This window comes from Oncorhynchus gorbuscha, linkage group LG08, assembly GCF_021184085.1.
Source record: "Oncorhynchus gorbuscha isolate QuinsamMale2020 ecotype Even-year linkage group LG08, OgorEven_v1.0, whole genome shotgun sequence".
Taxonomy (NCBI): Eukaryota; Metazoa; Chordata; class Actinopteri; order Salmoniformes; family Salmonidae; genus Oncorhynchus; species Oncorhynchus gorbuscha.
Window position 1 is genome coordinate 6638459 of NC_060180.1, and position 21801 is coordinate 6660259.

The following is a 21801-nucleotide window of genomic DNA, read 5'->3' on the forward strand; positions in this document are numbered from 1 at the left end:
GACAGAGAAACAGCAGCAGAGATACAGGCAGAGACATAGTAGGATAAACACACTACCATATTTCTATGTTTACTCAGCTCTACAGAATCTTGAGATAAAGACAGGGTTCCATTAGAGGGGTGCTGGGAACTTTCATAACAAATCCTAACTATAATTTACATTAAAAAATAGACCCACATTACTGTTAAAGTTACTCCCATTACTGTCACTCATAACTGTTTTCAAGCTTGGTCCAGCCCAGATTGTCAAGACACATTTTTTAAGGTGAGCTAATTGGATAAGATTACCTTTAACCCATCTAAACTGGTCGGTACGGTTCATTTGAATGTGGAATCCCTCTGGTCTGGATTTTAGCCTTGAATGGCATCACATTTTCTCTTCAGGCACTTTACCCATAAAAAAAACATTTTTATAATATTAATATTATAACATAGCCTACCATGTCTGTGTAATATATTCTCTTCAGGCGTTTCCCCATACAATATCAGTGTAATAATACAATATCAGTGTAATAATACAATATCAGTGTAATAATACAATATCAGTGTCATAATACAATATCAGTGTAATAATACAATATCAGTGTAATAATACAATATCAGTGTAATAATACAATATCAGTGTCATAATACAATATCAGTGTCATAATACAATATCAGTGTAATAATACAATATCAGTGTAATAATACAATATCAGTGTAATAATAACTGATCTGCCCCCTCAAGCCCTCTACTGTATAGTGGCTCACGATTGGTGCAGCGTTCTAAGGCACTACATCTCAGTGCTTGAGGCGTCAGTATAAGACCCTGGTTCAATTCCATGCTGTATCACAATCGGTCGAGATTGGGAGTCCCATATGGCGGCACACAATTGGCCCAGCGTCGTCCAGGTTAGAGTTTAGGCCGTTAATTGTAAATAAAACATTTCAAAAGAAATAGTGTTAGTTGTTGTGTCTCTCCAGTACTGATTCATGCAACAGTAGCCCAGAGGATTGTGATGGACTGAATTGTTCTCATTATTAGACCTTGAGAGAGGGAGGATTTACCCATTTGATCACGTAGCCACTGTCTCCTGCATTGTTCCATTTCGACTGGAGATGTTGTTTCGATTTTAGAAAATATTCTGAGAATTGCATAATGGGAATGAATAATAAGAACATTTATAATGCCTTATGAGCTATGTATGATGCTTCATCACGTCAAGTTTTTCTCACAATACATTTCACACAAAAGTAGTATTATGTGCTGAGAAACAGTGGGGCAAAACAAGTATTTAGTCAGCCACCAATTGTGCAAGTTATCCCACTTAAAAAGATGAGAGAGGCCTGTAATTTTCATCATAGGTACACTTCAACTATGACAGACAAAATTAGAAAAAAAATTCCAGAAAATCACATTATAGGACTTTTTATGAGTTTATTTGCAAAATCTCTTAGATTTAAAGTCAAATTCACTCCAAATGTGTTATTTGTACTCATAACAATAGATGCTAAAGAGTTTGAGAAAATAATGTTAATACATTCAAAGATGGCCAGTATGAATATTAGCACAAATGCTAATATGCTAATTCTCATTAACTACAGGACGAAATTACACCAAAATGTCTCAGCTTAGTTTGAGAGAAGCTAAGGGATTGGTCAAAAGGTAGCTGAATTATTCACAAATCAAAAATCTGATTTTACATGGCCATTTTAAACCACTGTAAATCCACAGTTGCCTATCAACTTGAAACTTCGGTCATCGGTTTCATTGACTTCCCTAAGATGAACCACACTGAATTTGGTAGTGATATCTCAAAAAACAAGGAAACTATTAACTCATTCTTTCCATATGTAACTCCAATGCTCAAAATCATCTGCAATAATTTTCTCCTTGTGAACCATACATCAGATTCACTCCAGATTTTGTATATAGACAACGTGAATTAGGGCTTTATTAAATCCGTATCATCGAAATTCACCGTTACAGCGTGATTGAAATTTAAAGCCAATGTTCCTGCGTTAGCGGAGACTGCAGTCACGGTAAATGCTGCAGATGTCGGCCCAATAGGAAATTACCTTTACATGTCAGCGATACAGATTGAATAGAGAGAGCCCTTAGCCTCTAATGACTTTGAGAATGATTAGTTGCTGCATTCAAAGTCGGCCGTGCTACACCAGATGGCACCATATCACAACAGGGCTATAAGAACTGATCCGATGGGCATTGGACCATACCATTTAGAATGTAAACCTTATGTATACAGTGCCTTCGGAAAGAATTCAGACCCCTTGACTTTTTTCAAATGTTGTTACGGTACAGCCTTGTTCTAAAATGTATTAAATAAATAAAAATCCTCAGCAATCTATACACAATACCCCATAATGACGAAGCAAAAACAGGTTTTTAGACACTTTTGCAAATGTTTTAAAATTTAAAAACAGAAATATATTATTTGCTTAAGTATTCAGACCCTTTGCAATGAGACTCAAAATTGAGCTCAGGTAAATCTTGTTTCCATTAATCTTCTTTGAGATGTTTCTACAACTTGATTGGAGTCCACCTGTGGTAAATCAGTTGACTGGACATGATTTGGAAAGGCACACACCTGGCTATAGTATATTTTTGCAAAAATATATATATTTATATTTCACAAAACGGCATTAGCACTTACCCGTCCAGAAGTACGTCCTGTCCTTGCAGAAACAGCTCCTCAATGTTTGAATCATAACACTCAAAGATTCCTCAACCAAAAAATCTGTCTCACTTTCCAGATCAATCTGTTCTATAATCTGGTGCAAATCTGTATGCTTAGACTTGGACTTCGCTTTTCCTGATTTATTCACCATGATCTCTTCAATGAAATCGTTGAAAAAACACTTTCCAAAATACTACTTTCCAAAACACTGCTGTGCGTAACAAGTGTGGCTGCAACTACTCTGATGGTCAATGCGAGAATGAAGTTCGTTAGGCATGCGTTGACAAACAAGGGATGGTGGTCCAACCCATAACCATCACATACTGGCGTTTACCTCAGCTCATTGGCTATCTATCCAGCTAGATTTCAAGAAGATCAGTGGTCATTGGGCAGAAAAACAGTCAATCAACGAAGCTTCGCTGATATTATTGGTGCGCAATGAAGTCATTACCTGTTGTCACGACACAAACGGTTTACAAAATGTTTCATTTTAGGCTATAAAAATGGGCTTTATCAAAGAAAACGGCACTTCATTTGATCACTGGGACCCTCAGGAAGAGAAATAAGAGCAAGATATCAGAATGTAAGTCATAATTTTACCTTCAGATGTGAATGTGTCAAAACTGTCATGGCAGGAATTGTTATTTGTTGTTGATCGCTCTTCTCAAACAAAAGCATGGTATTTGTTCTCTGTAATAGCTATTTTAAATCGGAAAACGTAGTTTGATTACCAAGATACTAATATTTTGAAGGATGTAAGACACTTGCATTTTCATGAATGTTTAATGTTACAGCGTTGTATTTTTAGTTTTCACTATGAAATTTCCCCTGATGTTGATCCCTGTACGGGGATCTAAGCCATAAGAGGTATTAATGTGTTTGAGTCAGTCAGTTGTGTTGTGACAAGGTAAGGGTGGTATACAGACTATAGCCCTATTTGGTAAAAGACCAAGTCCATATTATGGCAAGAACAGCTCAAATAAGCAAAGAGAAACAACAGTCCATCATTACTTTAAGACATGAAGGTCAGTCAACAAGGAAACTTTTAAAGTTTCTTCACGTTAAGGTTGCAAAAACCATTAACCGCTATGATGAAATTGGCTCTCATGAAGACCGCCACAGGAAAGGAAGACCCAGAGTTACCTCTGCTGCAGAGTATATGTTCATTAGAGTCACTGGCCTCAGAAATTGCAACCCAAATAAATGCTTCAGAGAGTTCAAGTAAGACACAGCTCAGCATTTCAGAGGAGACTATGGGAATCAGGCCTTCATGTTCGAATTGCTGCAAAGAAACCACTACTAAAGGACACCAATAAGAAGAAGAGACTTGCTTGGGCCAAGAAACATGAGCAATGGACATTACACTGGTGGAAATCTGTCCTTTGGTCTGATAAGTCCAAATGTGAAATTGGTTCCAACCGCCATGTCTTTGTGAGACGCAGAGTAGGGGAATGGATGATCTCACTATGTGTATTCACCACCGTAAAGCATGGAGGAGGATGTGTGATGGTGTGGGGGTGCTTTGCTTGTGACACTTTATGTCATTTATTTTCATTTCCAGGCACACATAACCAGCATGGCTACCACAGCATTCTGCAGCAATACACCATCCCATCTGGTTTGCGCTTAGTGGGCCTGTCATTTGTTTATCAACAGGGCAATGACCCAACACACATCCAGGCTGTGTAAGGGCTATTTGACCAAGAATGAGACAGATGGAGTGCTGCATCAGATGACCCGGCCTCCACAATCACCTGACATCAACCCACATTTTTTTATTTAACCTTTATTTAACTAGGCAACTCAGTGAAGAACAAATTCTTATTTACAGTGATGGCATACACTGGCCAAACCTGTACAACTCTTGAGATGGTTTGGACCGGCAGAGTGAAGGAAATGCAGCCAACAAGTTCTCAGCATATGTGAGAACTCCTTCAAGACTGTTGGGAAAGCATTCCAGGTGAAGCTGGTGAAGCTGGTTGAGAGAATGCCAAGAGTGTGCAAAGCTGTCATCAAGGCCAAGGGTGACTACTTGGAAGAATCTAAAATACACTGCTCAAAAAATAAAGGGAACACTAAAATAACACATCCTAGATCTGAATGAATTAAATATTATTATTAAATACTTTTTTCTTTACATAGTTGAATGTGCTGACAACAAAATCACACAAAAATTATCAATGGAAATCAAATGGAGGTCTGGATTTGGAGTCACAACACCTGGGCATGCTCCTGATGAGGTGGCGGATGGTCTCCAGAGGGATCTCCTCCCAGACCTGGACTAAAGCATCCGCCAACTCCCGGACAGTCTGTGGTGCATGTGGCGTTGGTGGATGGAGTGAGACATGATATCCCAGATGTGCTCAATTGGATTCAGGTCTGGGGAATGGGCGGGCCAGTCCATAGCATCAATGCCTTCCTCTTGCAGGAACTGCTGACACACTCCAGCCACATGACTGTAAGTCGATAAAAGCGTCTGCTAAATGGCATATATTACTATTACTATTACTATTACTATTACATGAGGTCTAGCATTGTCTTGCATTAGGAGGAACCCAGGGCCAACCGCACCAGCATATGGTCTCACAAGGGGTCTGCCAATCTTGGTATTCTCTGGTAAGTGCCAAACGTCCTGCATGGTGTTGGGCTGTAAGCACAACCCCCACCTGTGGACGTTGGGCCCTCATTACCACCCTCATGGAGTCTGTTTCTGACCGTTTGAGCAGACACATGCACATTTGTGGCCTGCTGGAGGTCATTTTGCAGGGCTCTGGCAGTTCTCCTCCTGCTCCTCCTTGCACAACGGCGGAGGTAGCGGTCCTGCTGCTGGGTTGTTGCCCTCCTACGGCCTCCTCCACATCTCCTGATGTACTGGCCATGTATCCTGGTACCGCCTCCATGCCCTGGACACTACGCTGACAGACACAGCAAACCTTCTAGCCACAGCTCGCATTGATGTGCCATCCTGGATGAGCTGAACTACCTGAGCCACTTGTGTGGGTTGTAGACTCCGTCTCATGCTACCACTAGAGTGAAAGCACCGCCAGCATTCAAAAGTGACCAAAACATCAGCCAGGAAGCATAGGAACTGAGAAGTGGTCTGTGGTTACCCCCTGCAGAACCACTCCTTTATTGGGGGTGTCTTGCTAATTGCCTATAATTTCCACCTGTTGTCCATTCCATTTGCACAACAGCATGTGAAATTTATTGTCAATCAGTGTTGCTTCCTAAGTGGACAGTTTGATTCACAGAAGTGTGATTGACTTGGAGTTACATTGTGTTGTTTAAGTGTTCCCTTTATTTTTTTGAGCAGTGTTTATTTTGATTTGTTGAACACTTTTTTGATTACTACATTATTCTATAATGTGTTATTTCATAGTTTTGACATCATCACTACTTTCTATAATAAAGAAAATAGTAAAAATAAAGAAAAACCCATGAATGAGTAGGTGTGTCCAAACTATTGACTGGTACTGTATATACATTTAAAAATATTTATATTCTAACGAAATGCATTAAGTAATGAAGAATGATTACCTGCTGCATTCAAATATAAATTACAGCACTAGACTAAACTTCACTTGCGTCATCCTGGTATCAAGAGATAAACATGGTACTGCTGTCACTGATCGCACATAAAAGATAGTGCTTCATGAGAGTGCTTGGTTTGTTATCCAACTGATCTAGTGTACTTTCTGTCATCCTGTGAATCCCAAATTTATTGTACTGAAATAAATATTACCAATACCTTTTTAAAACCATGTATATCTTTATTTTCTCAAAGACAATTCAATACAATCACAGTCACTTTGTCTTTTAGTAATTTTAAGCATATTTTAACACAGGGTTAACACCTAACAATCACATTGGGCATTTAAAAAAATACTTTTTACAAGAGCTTTGTAGCGATTGTCATCTGGGGAAGGAGAGGAGGACCAAGATATAGCGTGGTAAGTGTTCATATTTTAAATATTTTGATGAACATTGAAAACAAAATAATAAACAACCAACGAACAGTCCTGTAAGGTGCAACACAACACTAAACAGAAAATAACCACCCACAAAACACAATGGAAAACAGGCTACCTAAATATGGTTCTCAATAAGGGACAACGATTGACAGCTGCCTCTGATTTAGAACCATACCAGGCCAAACACAGGAATAGAAAATCATAGACAAACTAACATAGACAACCCACCCAACTCACGCCCTGACCATACTAAAACAAAAGACAAAACAAAGGAACATGACAGTACCCCCCCCCCCCCCCCCCACCCCCCCAAAGGTGCGGACTCCGGCCGCAAAACCTGAACCTATAGGGGAGGGTCTGGGTGGGTGTCTGTCCGCGGTGACGGCTCTGGTGCGGGACGTGGACCCCACTCCACCATAGTCTTTTCCACCTCCTTAACCGCCTCTGTGGCCTCTTAAGAGCGGCGACCCTCACCGCCGACCTCGGACTGGGGACCCTAGCTACGGGTCCCGAATGGACGGGAGCAGCGCCGGACAGGCGGGAGACTCCGGCGGCGCCGGGGGGGGAAGGGCGATTCCGGAATTGCTGGCATAACAGGCGGCTCTGGCAGCTCCTGGCTGACTGACTGCTCTGGCAGCTCCTGGCTGACTGACGGCTCAGGACAGAATGGCGGCTCTGGCGGCTCAGGACAGACTGGAGGCTCTCGCAGCTCAGGACAGACTGGCGGCTCTGGCAGCTCAGGACTGACTGGCGGCTCTGGCAGCTCTGGCAGCTCAGGACAGACGGGAGACTCTGGCAGCGCTGGGCAGGAGGAAGGCTCTGGCAGAGCTGGACAGGCGGGAGCACCTGTAGGGAGAAGACGGAGAGACAGCCTGGTGCGGGGGGCTGCCACCAGAGGGCTGGTGTGTGGAGGTGGCACCGGATAGACCGGACCGTGAAGGCGCACTGGAGCTCTTGAGCACAGAGCCTGCCCAACCTTACCTGGTTGAATGCTCCCCGTAGCCAGGCCAGTGCGCCGAGGTGGAATAGCCCGCACTGGGCTGTGCTGACGAACGGGGGACACCATGTGTAAGGCTGGTGTCATGTACACCGGCCCGAGGAGACGCACTGGAGACCAGATGCACTGAGCCGGCTTCATGGCACCTGGCCCGATGCCCACTCTAGCCCGGGCGATACGAGGCGATGCAATGTACCGCACCGGGCTATGCACACGCACCAGGGACACCGTGCGCCTCACGGCATAACATGGTGCCTGCCTGGTCCCTCTCGCTCTCCGGTAAGCATGGGGAGTTGGTTCAGGTCTCCTACCTGACTTAGCCACACTCCCCATGTGCCTCCACCCAATAATTTTTGGGCCTTCTCTCGGACTTCCTACCGCGCTGCCGTGCTGCCTCCTCATACCACCGCCTCTCAGCTTTTGCTGCCTCCAGCTCAGCCTTGGGGCAGTGATATTCTCCAGCCTGTGCCCATGGTCCCTTGCCGTCCAGAATCTCCTCCCATGTCTAGGAGTCCTGAGATTCCGGCCGCTGCTGCTGCTGCCCGTTACCACGCTGCTTGGTCCTTTCTTGGTGGGTGGTTCTGTAGCGATTGTCGTCTGGGGATGAGAGGAGGACCAAGGTGCAGTGTGGTAAGTGTTCATATTCTAAAGATTTTAATGAACACTGCAAACAAAACAATAAACGAACAGTCATGTAAGGTACAACACTAAACAGAAAATAACCACCCCCAAAACACAATGGAAAACAGGCTACCTAAATATGGTTCTCAATTAGGGACAACGATTGACAGCTGCCTCTGATTGAGAACCATACCAGGCCAAACACAGAAATAGAAAATAGACAAACTAACATAGACAACCCACCCAACTCACGCCCTGACCATACTAAAACAAAAGACAAAACAAAAGAACTAAGGTCAGAACGTGACAGGCTAGGCCCTGTTGCTACCTCATATCCCAGCGATAATACCTTTGTTTTAGATACAACAGTCATGAAACCTCTAACACAATACATTAATTGGACTTTTGGACCTCACTTGCTTATCAATTTTCCATGTGGTTTCTTCCTTCACAGACTCCATGAAGTGAAAAAGCTAGGTGTTCCATGAGAGAGGGAGGAGGAGGAAGAGGAGAGGGGAAGACCACTGTGCTGTTACCTATGTAGCGAGCCCTGCTAGCAGCATGACATCAAGGCCAAAGACAAGAAAGAGAAAGATGAGGATCAAAATGAATAAGGAGCTAGCCTTACCTTCACTCTCCCTTCGAACAGCACAAGCTGTTTCATGATGCCAGCTCTCTCTGTAGCACCACCTAGATATTATTTAAGAAATAGTATGTGTCTGAAATAGTACCGGATTCCCTTTACAGTGCACTACTTTTGGAGCAGTGGAGGCTGCTGAGGGGGAGGATGGCTCATAATAATGACTGGAACGGAAGCGAATTGAATGGCATCAAACACATGGTTTCCATGTATTTGATACGATCCCACCTATTCAGCTACAGATATTAACATGAGACCGTCCTCCCCAATTATTGTTATACGAGCTTATTCATCAGATGGATCCCAGAACTTTACATTACTTCTAATGCTATTTTAGACCAGGACGTGAAGTTATAGGTAGCAAGCCACTTAATAATTGTTTGTATTTTTTTATTCTGCCATCATGTGGCAACCAATTTGTCTTCTTAAATTGTTGGTCTACTATGATGTCATACCACCTCATCCGTGTGATGCAGAAGCTATATAATTAGAGATCACATCCTTACCCTTAGGGGAGCAATGAACCTACATCCTACACTGACTCCATTAGTGGCCCATAGCTACCATTTCCTTACCGATAATAGCAAACCATAACTCATGTTTTCATAGCAGGCATATGGTAGCTCTTGTTCATCATGAAGTACATCCAGGACATTGGATCTCCGGATCTTACCCCTGAAACCGAGCAGAATTCCAGTTTCTCTCCCTTCCATTGAGAAAGAATGAGACCTTAGGTAACTGAAATGATAAGGATTGTCATCATGATCGCTGCCATTGAGAGCCAATATTTATTCCCAGCTGCTGTAAGGAGGGTAAACCTGATCTCACCTTCGCCACCATCAGTTTCTCTATCTCTCCTTGAGAAACAATGGGACCTGAGGAAACCCAGAGTAAAATGTACATTTGAAAAGTTTTTCCCTCACTTGAAAAAGAACATTCCCACATATGGAACTTTTCCCCCAAGCATTTATTTTTCACAACATCCGTCTAGTCTCCTATCCAGGGACCGACCAGGATCAACCATGTTTAGCATTAGAGGCAAAGCAAACCAGTAGTGGGATGCAGGGTGCTATGTTGCTGGAATTAATGAGATAAAACTTGCTGGAAAGTAGGAAGCGAAAGCAAAGGCCAGGGTAATATAACGAATGCTCAGTGGCAACTTTAGAATGTAAATCTTGGTGGGGCAAAAAAATTAAATAAATGTTTATGCATGCCAACAAAACCACAATACAACACTAAACAATACCTTCATTGCACTATAACGGTGACAAAAGGTGCTCACAAACTGTTAGGGCCTACATAACAGCAGAGTCCCATCAGCAATCCCAACACCTTCCCACTGCTACACCTGGCTATCAGCGGCGCCTTGTCTGGCAGCGAAACAGTTAATTCAGCCTCCTTTACTGCCTTTGAATAATTACCCCTCAGAGCCCACTACCAGATTCGATTTGACAACATCCGGTGAAATTCAAAAATTACAAAAATCCTAATATTAAACATTAATGAAAATAAAAGTGTCACACATAATTGCAAAGCTTAACTTCTTGTTAATCCAGGTGCTTTGACAGATTTCAAAAAGGCTTTACGGTGAAAGCACACCAAAAAAGCATTACATACATTTCCAACCAAGCAGAAGCGTCACGAAAGTCAGAAATAGCGATAAAATAAATCACTTACCTTTGAAGATCTTCATCTGGTTGCAATCACAAGGGTTCCAGCTATTTAACAAATGGTCCTTTTGTTCGATAAAGTCCTTCTTTATATCCCCAAAAAAGTCTGTTTAGTTGGCGCGCTTGACTCAGTAATCTACCGGTTTCCCTCGTTCAAAATGCATACAAATGAATCCTGTAAGTTACCAATAAACTTCCAAACAAGTCAAACAATGTTTATAATCAACACTCAGCTACCCTAATATGCAAATAAACTATCAAATTTAAGACGGAGTATAGTATTGCCATTACCGGAGATAAATAACGAAGTACGCGCCCTCACCGGAACACGCTACAAACACTACAGCCAAAATGGGAGCCACTTACAAAACTACAAATTCTAGCTAATTTTTCAAAAAACAAGCCCGAAACTCTTTCTAAAGACTGTTGATATCTACTGGAAGCTCTAGGAACTGCAATCTGGGAGGTATTCCTCTTATATTCCCATTGACAGCCATAGTAATCAGGTGAAAAATAATAAGGTGAAAAATAATAATTCTGGATGGATTGTCCTCGGGTTTTCGCCTGCCATATCAGTTCTGTTATACTCACACACATTATTGTAACAGTTTTGGAAACTTTAGAGTGTTTTCTATCCAATACCACCAATTACATGTATATCCTAGTGTCTGAGCCTGAGTACTTGGGCACCTCATTCATCCAAACTTCCAAAAACTGCCCCCTATCCCTAAGAAAACATAGCTGATATGGCTGACTTGCCTCAACAAATGTAGTTTCTACTGAAAATGGAGATGTCCCCGTAAGTCATAGGTTGTACAACGATTAGTAATTGTATAAGTGTGCTTTGTTCACCATTGTGCTGTCGATTATTATTCCAATGTCCGTTGGTCGTGTGAGTACCTGTGCTATGTTTTGGCTTTCATGCCACGTGTATTGTGCAGATGATTACCGGTTTTGTCCAGTGTGATAATCATTGTGCGTTTGTTATTTATTTGAGGTACTCCTCTCTCTTTTGTTTGGGTTTCAACCCTGTGTTTTGTATAGTGCTTGTTTGGTCTTCGTCCCTGTGCCTTTACATGGCACGCTGTAATTTGGGTAAATAAAAAACCCTATTACGCATTCCTGTGCCTGTCTCCCGACCCTTTATACCAACGTGACAATGTTTTTAGGCCATACAGTGTTAGTTTACATTTACTTTGTTTACAAACATTGGAGTAAAAGCACATGTAAGTGAAACTGCAAATATGATTTTTACTTTCACATGTGGAATTGGAAGTTAAACAATCAAATGTGCTGTTTCATATGTGAAAAACCTTTACATGTGAAAATCTCACTTTCCCATGTGGAATCGCAAGTTCACATGTGAAAAACAATCATGTGTAAAAAATCTAATATGAAGTTTCTTATGTCAAACTGCAATTCACACAAGGTGAAAACATGTTATTCTCCTCACATGTGAAACGATGGCGTTAACGTGTGACCTGAAATTGTAGACATGTGAAAATACGGTTTCACATGTGAAATGTTAATTAATTTAATTTTGACATGTTTTTTTGTAAGGGTTCTGCCTGTCACATCAAATCAGTCCAGAGGCTGAGGCTCATGTGTCATATTCATGCTCCATTGCCCAATGCAGTCTTTCCCCTCACTTCTGCTCCTTGAGTGCAGTACAGAGGGGTAATAGCAGACTAGGCCCATTATCCAAACATATGTGTTGGGTATAAGGACCATGCAATGGGTTGGGTGGTGGATGAAATTTAGAGAATCCTTAAATTCTATGGTTATGTAGTTGCTGGGTAAGTGCATTAGATGCTTTCTTAAAACCTAGACTTACTGCTGTAGCCCCAGATCCAGAAATTCCTTTTCTGGGTCAGTTGTATTGTGGTCTGGACAGAATTTCCACTGTGTTAACGTTACACCTAGGGTTGCAAAATTCCTGGAACTTTCAATAAATTCCCTGGTTTTCCCGGAATATCAGTTGGAGGATTTCTGGAATAAGCAGGAAATCTTGAAGGATTTCTGGAATAAGCAGGAAATCTGGAAGGATTTCTGGAAATCCAGGGAATTTATTCAAAGTTATCAGAATTTTTCAACCCTAGTTACACCTCGCCAAGTTAGTCGTGTTGGTCTAGTATCCTTAACACTTGTGTAGCCAACCTTAATACCAGTAGATGCATCATTATCATACTGTATAGTTGAGGTACTGTTGCTATGGTTGTTTGCAGTATAGTGTTGATATCACTTCGTACATAAGCACGGGTCGTGATGAATGTGAGACATGCACAGTCTTCACAATAAAGACGTGCGATAGATGTACTAGTCAGTCCCATTTCCCATGTGAATTCAATTTAGTTCTGTGTATTCATGTGTGCGTTTTCAATCAAAACATGTTTTTTCTACCCCCTCGCTCTCCTTTGCTGGCACACTGATTGCTTTCTGTGGAGAGGTCAGATTATCCCCTTCACATACTGGCTTTAGAGAAAGGAGCGTAAAATGTTTATTTTCAGCTGAGGAATAGAAAAGATGGGATCAGTTAATACAGTATTTCAATTACAGCGTGTCTAAAGCAGAATTCCCCTTGGGGCTGGCTTATCCCACCTAGGACAGCGATAGGTAGGTAGGAAAGTGATAGAGGAATTTATTTAGGCAGGACAGTAAAAGGTAGGAGAGTGATATAAAGTGATAGGCGATTCCCAGCAGTGCATTATTGCCACACTCGCCCCACTGTATACACACTGGTTGAATCAACATTGTTTCCACGTCATTTCAATGAAATAACGTTGAACCGACATGGAATAGACATTGAATTGACGTCTGTGCCCAGTGGGATGATCTTTGTTACATCGAGAGTGTGGGACTATAAGATTATATTTGCAAAAATATGATTCTGAGATAATCGACTCTGAGAAAACCCACATTAATGCAAATACTTTTTTTCCCCTGCCAAGAAGTTTCCTTTCGTTTGAAACAAAAATGTAAAAAATCCAATGGGGGTGAATAGCCCACTTATGATGCCCACTGTAGGTATGAATTTACCTTTGGTGTGTAATGACACGGGCAGGTGCTACACATTTCATAACACATGACACTGGGTGCATTTCAGTGGTAAAGCTAAAGAAATTGACTGTAGACCAAAGTCAAGGAGTGAAATTGGGGGAGGTGCATCTGCGACAGCCTAAAGTCGGACACTGATGTGGTTTTCCAAATACAAGGCTCAGATCAACACGGCAGTGTTTCCATTGTTTATAATGTCAAAATAAACATGTCTCCATCCCCCATATCACACACTCACAAACTGAAATCATATCCCACTGGGCACTCACTGGTTGAATCAACATAGTTTCTACGTCATTTCAATTAAATTACTTTGAACCAATGTTGAATAGACATTGAATTGACGTTTGTGCCCAGTGGGATGTGTGTACATTGTATAATCAATTAGTGAGATTAGCCTTAAATATCACATTCATTTGTATCAACTCTATGAATAGCAGCAAAGTTGGTTCCTGATTCAGTCTTCAGTCATCTCTTTGTGACATTTGTTGAGGTCAAACAAACAAAAAAGTAATGATATGTTGCCAATAGAGCCTTCCACAATGCAGAGCCTGGCTGTGATGATGTTGGTGAAGAGCAACTGCAGAAACTGGTAGTCAACTGCAGTCACAACTTCATGACCTTTGATCACAAGATTTGTGCCAAGTTCATGCAGTGGACATGTAGGCGCAAGTCGGACAATGCAACACACCTTGAAAGTCGGTGACCAGACTTGACAAAAGTGATCGGCTCGAACGCGCCCAGTCTCACCCCAGTCTCTCTCTCTCTCTCTCGCTCTTTTTTTCTTCCAGCAGCAGGAAGGCGCAATCAGGTCGCATTCTACTCCTCTTCTCATCCTCGTGAAGAGAAGCTAGAACGAAGTGCCGCGCGTGTTTTCTAACCGCACCATGGTGGGAATGACGGAATTGGGGTGCCTTTTCGTCCCGGTGATGATGCTGGTGGGGTTCACCTTGCAAGCGGAAATTAACAACGGGAAAAAGGAGGAGAAAAAGGGGAATTTCATGGAAGACGAACATTGGCTGTCCACCATTTCACAGTACAGCCGCAAGATCAAGCATTGGAATCGCTTCAGAGACGTAAGTCGCTGTTTTGGTTGATTGAGAGATCTGCCGTAATGCGGTAAGCTACATTGATAGCGAAACAGAAGCCAGTGGCACGATTCCGCTTGGCAAACGTCCTAATAACCGGATGCGTTTGCTAGGCTACTCCGATTTTATTTGTCAGATAATATCAAGGGTTTGGTGTCATTGCTTAAGATACACATCTGAAGCGTTTGTGTAGCCAGATATTATGTTTTTTTCCATTGTAAACATTATCTTGTGTAAAAAAAAAAAAAGTTAGGCATAATCATTCAGATGGAGCCTAAGATGTTGACCTCAGATATACCCTAGAGGAGTGTAGCCTAGGGCACAGCCTCAATGTGGTCATGGTGCACTGATCTATTGCATTTTCTGGATAACTGGAGAATGTAGGGTTGCCTATGCAGTCATATCATTATTATACATTTGTAAACACTCAAAGGACCTCTGCAAGGTAACCTACATTTAATTGCGTAACTGCCAAAATAAAGGAAACACCAACAGAAAGTGTCTTAAATAGGGCGTTGGGCCACCACGAGGCCCCAGAACTGCTTCAGTGTGCCTTGGCATAGATTCTACAAGTGTCTGGACATCTTTTGGGTGGATGCAGCACTATTCTATCACAATAATTTATATAATTTGGTGTTTTGTTGATGGTGGTGGAGAACGCTGTCTCAGAGACCGCTCCAGCATTTCCCATAAGTGTTCAGTTGGGCTGAGATCTGGTGACTGAGACAAACACACACCCTTTAAACCCCATATGCTTCTTTGAGACCCCTCTTTCAAAGTCATTTAGATCTCTTCCTCAAGCCATGGTAGCCAAAATAATGGCCAACTGGGCATGATGGGATGTTAATTGCTTAATTAACTCAGGAACTACACCTGTATGGAAGCACCTGCTTTCAATATACGTTGAATCCCTCATTTACCCAAGTGTTTCCTTTATTTTGGCAGTTACACGTGAATACATGCAATGTATAATGTGTGATTTACACTACTACATAGGTACCTATCTTCAAACCAATACCAGATTGAAAGCGTGTTTTGAAAGCATCATATCAGGATATTTTCTATCCCCTAGCCTCACTGTCCATAGGCCTACCTATTGATACTTTACCATTCTTTGGTATGTTATTGGCAGTAGTAATTATGCACATTGCAAATTTGCAATGATTTAGAATGACATTTGTTCCCCTTTAAAGATCCGTCCCCACATTCACCCCTTATACTTATTCCGTCATGCTTTTCACTGTATGCATTCTGGCCTGCTGTCCTACTGTTAATGACTCAGCCTAGTGTTTGCAAATGATCTGTTACAAACAGAATAGGCACAATGCAACAATGCAATTATAATACAAGTTCTGATCATTGATTGCTGAGGTAATGCAGTTAGCTTTCAACTGAATCCGGCTGTGGCGAATGATTTTAGCCTAAAGGGCATGTAAATATTGCTTTGTTTTTGAATATTATGTGCGTGTGAAATCCTGCATCCAGTAGTGATTACCAAACATCACAGCAGGGCATTTGCACGGTAATGGAATTTCGTTGAGTCTCAGATTTCTCACTTACAATGTAACAAAAAACATTGATTTCAAAGTTAACAAACCATACAACACTAAGCACAAGGAACACTTTAAAACAATGTAACACTTTAAAACAATGTACACAGAAAATGTAACAAAACACATTTTACTGGAAGAACTGTGCAGATGCAAAGTTTGGTAACAGAATTTCTGTCAAATCTCCCTCAGTGTTTTATGACCATGTTTTCCAAAAAACTCAGTTAAATATTGACTCAGAATGAAGATTCAAAGATGTCTGCAGAAAGAATGGGGTGTCAGCTATGACATGACACCTTGAGTTAGAAAACATCTCTTTTGGTATTGAACTGCAGTAACTGAAGTGGATTTACACCCGGTAACGGAATTGCGGTACGGAATTTCTTCATGGGTCCCTGATCTGTACAACATAGAAATGCATAATTATGGATATGCATGTCATTCTGTTCATGGTGATGTATCCTGAATAGGTACACAAAGGTAGAATTATGCAATATCCTCATTATTTTAATGAGCTCCACCACCAAACCAGACCAAATTTGGTTGGTCTGAACAGGACCAAATCTGAACCAATCATAGACATCTATGTTTCACAAGTTTGGAACTCAACGTACAGCCCAGTACAGTACAATACAGCACAGAACAGTAGTGTTCAGTACAGTAGAGTATAGTTCAGTACAGTACATTTTAGTGTACTCAAGTCTAGTGTGTACTGAACTATAATCTACTCTATTCTACTATACTGAACAATAATCTACTCTGTGTAGCGAAATGCTTGTGCTTCTAGCTTTGACAGTACAGTAATGTCTAACAAGTAATATCTAACAAATTAGATAACATATACCCAATAGACAAAGATCTAAATAGGAATGAATATATACACATGGACGAGTGATGTCGAGATCTATGATTGCTCCAGATTTGGTCCTGAACATGGACGTCTATGTTTGGGCCGAATGAAGGCCGGTCCAGACGTTTGTAGACGTTGAAATCAAGGCTAGACCAAAAAATGACATCCGTGAGCGATGAAATCAAAGTTTCAAGTGTATTTAGTTGTATGTACAGGATACACATGGTATACACCAGCCAATGAAATGCTTACTTGCAGCTTCCTTCTGGACAATGCAACAACAATAAGAAATAATAAAATATAAGAATACCAACCTAAAGTAAATGGCTCAGTAGAAGAGAATAAACATTTTAGCAAAAGTATAATACAGGAAGGAATAATCTATAGTCCAATATTTACATGTTTTGGGGAGTTGGGAGGGGGGGGCAATTGTTTCAATCATAATAAAAGTCTGGTAGCAGCAGTTGTGTGTGTGTGTGTGTGTGGGCATGAATGTACTGTATATGTGTGGAGTGAGTGCATGTGTGCTAAGGTGCGGAGAATCAGATCAGGTGGTCAGTCCAGTTCGGTGCTCAGTGAATGAGGATGCTAGTTACAGTAAATGGAAAGAGAGGGGTCTCAAGGGTAGGTGTCAGTAAGAGCCAGGAGAGGTGACTTATAAATTGGAGAGCGACAAAAAGAGCGAGGTTGGGGATGTCCAGCCTTTTCACACTCTTGCTTTGACCACCAGATAACAGAAAGAGAAATTGAAAAAACAGTAGGGCCCTATAAAATCAGTTGTTTCCCAAAATACATTTTCTCCATTTTGTTTTTCTAGGTTTGATTCCCCCTGTTTTTAAGGTTTTCACTCTCAAAATCACACTCTTTTAATAGTAAAACAACTTCATTGGATGTTCTAAATCCACGCTTAAACCACATCAGAAGACTACTTTTGAGGTCTGGAAAAATGTGGATAAATTTAGATTTTTGGCCTCCCAGGTGACGCAGAGGTCTAGGGCACTGCATCGCAGTGCTAGCTGTGCCACCAGAGACTCTGGGTTCGCGCCCAGGCTCTGTCGCAGCCGGCCGAGACTGGGAGGTCCGTGGTCAGACCAGTTCGCACAATTGGCCTAGCGTCGTCTGGGTTAGGGAGGGTTTGGCCGGTAGGCAAATCCTTATCTCATCCGGCACCAGCGACTCCCGAGGGGGGCCGGGCGCAGTGTGCGCTAACCAAGGTCGCCAGGTACACAGTGTTTCCTCCGACACATTGGTGCAGCTGGCTTCCGTGTTGGATGCGCGCTGTGTTAAGAAGCAATGTGGCTTGGTTGGGTTGTGTATCAGAGGACACATGACTTTCAACCTTCGTCTCTCCCGAGCCCGTACGGGAGTTGTAGCGATGAGACAAGATAGTAACTACTAATAATTGGATACTACGAAATTGGGGAGAAAAAAGGGGGTAAAATAAAATGAATTAAAAAAACACAAATTATATTTTTGAGTGAGCACCTAACAAGAGGCTGTTTGCGATGTTTTCTTGTAGCACACACACGTGATGGTAGAGTTTGCAAAAGCAAATAATCATAATATCATTCTGCCAGGTAGGCATAGGCTACTTTGCAGTTATATTTAATTGAGAAGGTTTTTGGGAAAGCCTTTCTATCTACCAGAAGATGTTTTATTAGTATCATCGCTAACGGCTACATGATGTGGTAGCTGCGTACACCGCAATAGACAGGGGAAATTCTCCTTGTCTCTTCAGAAAGTTGCAGGAAATACCGAATCACTGATGCATTCTATTCATGTCTTATGATTAACTTGGGTAAATTAATACATGTTCAATATATTTAGTTGATTCCCTATCAAGTTCAAAATTTTACTATTGTTGAATTCCATTTTATTGTCTGGACTTTATAGGGCCCTAAAACAGTTCAGCTGAACATAACAGTATGCCAGTGGAAGAGAGGACAGTAGCAGGTGACCCAACTGTGGTTTGTGACATCTATGATTTCCCATTGCAGTCAATTCAATTGCAGATATTCAGTTACAGATTTTTCTGAATTTAGTTTTAATCACTTAATAATTCATAAACAAAATGTATATCAGTAAAAACACTAGCTAATTGATAGGTCTACCTTTACTTGTTACTTCTGTGAACTTGTATTATTCTTCCTCCTCACAAGGGAACATATATAACATATATGCCGGGAGTCAGGAAACGGAAGCTGAAGATGATTTTAATAAAGAACGAAAGCAAGTGAACAAACATGAGGCGGGTACATAACGTGAGAGAAGGCAATAACACCTGGTGGCTGAAAACCACTGAGGGCTAAATAAAGGAGGAGTAATCAAGGAGAAATGATGAGCAGGTAGTGCGCAATGTGGGTTGCCAGGACGGGTGGTTAGTAGACCAGCGACGTCGAGCGCGGGAGGGAGGGAGGGAGTAGGCGTGAACGCAGGGTTCTTTACTTCAACATTATTGTTTTGATGTATTTCTAATACCTTTTTAAGACTTTATCTGGAAGATGTTTTCTAAGACTTTCCATTTGTTTAACAAGAAATTCCTTAATCCTAATTTTTAGGATGGAAAATGGTTGAAAAATGTATATATGATTAAAAAAAATACTCTTAGCATTTATTTGAAATCCAATTTGACATGCTCCTATAAACTACACGTTGGTCCTTTTACATGGACATGACCAGCATTACTTTGATGAGAGGCCTGTTGTAAATAAAACCCTCTGCTAAATGACAAAAATGTCAACAAAAACTATTATTTGCACAAAAATGACAAATCCCCACTTCCCATGTATGTCTAACTAAGCTTCTATATCATTGTTATGCAAATAGTTAAACACTTTTTGATGCAATTATGACATGTTCCCAACCCCAGTAAAGCGGGTATATGTGTCTAAATTGTTGTCTTCCCTGCTGTCCCGGGTGCACACACACACGTATAGAGACACACACACGCATAGAGACGCACACACAGGCTCACATAGAGACATACACACGCATACACACACGCATAGACATACACACACGCATAGACATACACACACGTATAGACATACACACACGCATAGAGACACACACGCATAGAGACGCACACACAGGCTCACATAGAGACATACACACATACACGCGCATAGAGAGACACACACACGCAAAGACACACACAATCGCATAGAGATAGACACACACACACACATGCACACACACACACATGCACACACACACACACACACACACACACACACAGACACACACACACACACACACACACACACACACACATAGACACACACATAGACACACACACACACACACACACATAGACACACACACACGCATAGACACACACACACGCATAGACACACACACACACACACACACACATGCACACACACACACACACACACACACACACACACACACACACACACACACACACACACACACACGCATAGACACACACACACACGCATAGACACACACACACACACACACACACACACACACACATGCATAGACACACACACACACATGCATAGACACACACACGCACATGCATAGACACACACACACACATGCATAGACACACACACACACACACGCATAGACACACACACACACACACGCATAGACACACACACACACATGCATAGACACACACACACATGCATAGACACACACACGCACATGCATAGACACATACACACACACACACACACATGCATAGACACACACACACACACACACACACGCATGCATAGACACACACACACACACGCATGCATAGACACACACACACACACGCATGCATAGACACACACACACATACACATGCATATACACATGCATATACACACACACACTCATAGAAACACACATGCATAGAGGCATACACACACACACCAGAGTACTCTCCTGGCGAAGCAGGATTAAGTTTAGATATATGTCCTCTGGAACTGTATTGTAGAAATAATGAAATTGTGGGCATGAAGATTAAGTATGAATTACAGTGGGATTATTATGATGGGCCTGGATGGGTGCTGCTGTGTCTTTACACGGGCAGTGGCACACACACACACACACACACACACACACACACACACACACACACACACACACACACACACACACACACACACACACACACACACACACACACACACACACACACACACACACACACACACACACACACACACAAACCGATGGAATCTGAACACAACCCTGCACACATCACAACTATCCCCCACATGCTCCTTTTTTGTTGAACACTTTAAAACACTTTTCAGGGAAAAAAGCTCAGCTCTTCTCAGTGGGTTTGCCATCCAGTAGAGTTAAGATTTCTCTTTTCCTCAGTTTGAAATCAAACCCCAGATGAGGCACAAACAGAGACCACAGCTCTGCCTGCATGCCCTGAATGAAGGAGTTTATGTATTTTTTCTCTCTGAAGACTTGGTGGATTACTGTGTATGATGTCAGAGGTGACATGGAATATCTTTGTGGTTGCCATTCCCGGAGGGAGGTGTGGGTGTGTGTGACGGTTTGTTTGTGTTTGTGGGGGAATCTTGTGTGTGATGTGTATATTTAAGGGGGGAAAAGTGCTGATATGTCTCTGGTGATGTTGACAGAAGAAACATCAGAGGCAGCGCATCACAGAACTCCCTGGCGATCACCAATAGCAACCTCTTTGAT

General features: G+C 41.9%; 1 protein-coding gene across 2 annotated transcripts in view; it reads left to right on the forward strand.

The window, feature by feature from the left end:
• Window positions 1-14378: 14378 nt before the first annotated feature.
• LOC124041135 (testican-2-like) overlaps window positions 14379-21801 on the forward strand; it is a 70175-nt gene continuing 62752 nt past the window's right edge. The window contains exon 1 of one of the 2 annotated variants that reach the window (XM_046358346.1): window positions 14379-14706. In XM_046358346.1, the coding sequence (XP_046214302.1) occupies window positions 14518-14706 (189 nt within the window). In that variant the 5' untranslated portion in view covers window positions 14379-14517. The remainder of the gene's footprint in view (window positions 14707-21801) is intronic. The other variant, XM_046358345.1, reaches the window with a different exon arrangement.